We start from the raw sequence: 1723 nt of genomic DNA, 5'->3' as shown, positions 1-1723 counted from the left end.
AGTTGTTGCAATAGTATTGCAAACTGTAGCAAGGCCGATCAAGACAGGATACAGTAGCATTATCGCTTGATATGTAGTATTCTCGACTCTCTCCAAAAGCAATGGGAACAAAGACTGCAAAGAAAAGCAATAGCTTCATACTCTAGCTGTAGCAAATGTTGAAGTTGCTAATCTGCTAGATAAACTAAATCATAAGCAATCTGCTCTATTTATAGAAGATCATATGATTGTATGAATGTTATGCAATATTTCATAATTCAGGATATATGGGAAATCTAACAAGGTTATCTTAATATGGAGGCCTTGGTAGATAAATTTACTTGGTCACTCACCTGCAGCCTTTGAATAAAAAATAATTATGGTTGCATGAGTATGATGCTACTTGCACTAAATCCATGCAACTATTATTATACAGCCCAGTAAAGTTACAAATTAATGTTATGCAACATTTTATAATTCAGGATATTAACCTTGCTACAGGAGCCTTGTTAAATAAGCTCACATGGTCATGAGTGAAACTTTATAAATCTACATGATGTTTACATTTATCTGAGTTACATAGTATTGCATAATGCAAATTGCATAAACTTTGCTCTTAATTTATGTAATTTAGGATTATCATTATTATTTAGTATTTAATGACAGCAATTTCTGCAAAAAATAGCTGAAGAAAACTGAATCCTCAGCAAATTTAAAATAATCAGACTCAATATAAGAAATAAAATGATACATTTTGTCATTTTCTTTGCATGCCTGCATCCATGAACTGCAACCAACAATTGGCAGGCAATGCATAGCATAAATAGTTCTATACTCTTGCAAGTTTTGTAGCATAACACACAATAATTCAATGACATGCAGCATAGGAACATGTAGATGCATAAAAAATGGGAATTTTTCTCCGTTTCATTTTTGATAAAATTTGACCTAAAGGAATTTTTTTAATAATTTTAAAAATTTGTAAAAAAATTAGAACTTGATTGAAATTAGTTCAAACTTTTTATACAACCTAAAAAAATGTATATGTAATAGGCAAAGTTATAAAAATGAAAAAGTTTCACTTTTTGCAATTTATCATGATATCTATTATCAATTAAAATTGCAAAGTAAACTATTCTAAACCTCAACATTGAGTTCCAGACATGTGAACCCCACTCTAATTTTGCCAAGTTTATATCAACAAATAACAATAATTATTATTTAAAGTTGAATGTATATGAGCAAATGTTAATATGTTAAGGGTTTTGAAACTGATAAAATGAGTATATTAATTAGTAGGTCTATCGGAACGTTTGGGAAAGTCTCTAGGAGAAACAATAATCTTTTTTAATTTTTCCATTATGATGCTCATTGTAGGACGGGCTCTTGGATCAACAGCGATACCATCTTCAATGATAGGCTTCATTGCAGGCCAGGCAGTACTAGCAGTTTGAACTTGTCGATTTCTCTCAGAGAGTGATGTTGCTGGTGGTCTGGTGATAGTCATTTCCAGAAGAAGAACAGAGTAACTGTAGACATCCATTGCGGGACTTTGCTGATCAGGATCACGAGCCTCAGGTGAAGCATATGCAGCATTGCCCACAGTACCTTCAAGATCAATAGTTGTACCATAGCTACTCAGTTTAGCTGTGAATTCAGCATCACTTGTTGAAGGATTGAGAAATACATTAAGACTGCTGACATTTCTGTGAATAATGGGCTGAGGCTTAAACAGGTGAAGGTA

The 1723-nt window shown here is 32.6% G+C and overlaps 1 protein-coding gene across 1 annotated transcript in view; it reads right to left on the bottom strand.

Annotated features, from left to right (window-relative positions):
- Nucleotides 1–1215: 1215 nt before the first annotated feature.
- LOC109587843 (uncharacterized) overlaps nucleotides 1216–1723 on the bottom strand; it is a 3027-nt gene continuing 2519 nt past the window's right edge. The window contains exon 10 of the mRNA XM_020004064.1: nucleotides 1216–1637. Within this exon, the coding sequence (XP_019859623.1) occupies nucleotides 1268–1637 (370 nt within the window). The 3' untranslated portion in view covers nucleotides 1216–1267. The remainder of the gene's footprint in view (nucleotides 1638–1723) is intronic.

The sequence above is a fragment of the Amphimedon queenslandica genome, unplaced genomic scaffold (assembly GCF_000090795.2).
Source record: "Amphimedon queenslandica unplaced genomic scaffold, v1.1 AMPQUscaffold_12428, whole genome shotgun sequence".
In the NCBI taxonomy this organism is placed as follows: Eukaryota; Metazoa; Porifera; class Demospongiae; order Haplosclerida; family Niphatidae; genus Amphimedon; species Amphimedon queenslandica.
Note: the sequence above shows the minus strand (reverse complement) of the source record. Positions and strands in the feature narration are given on the sequence as shown.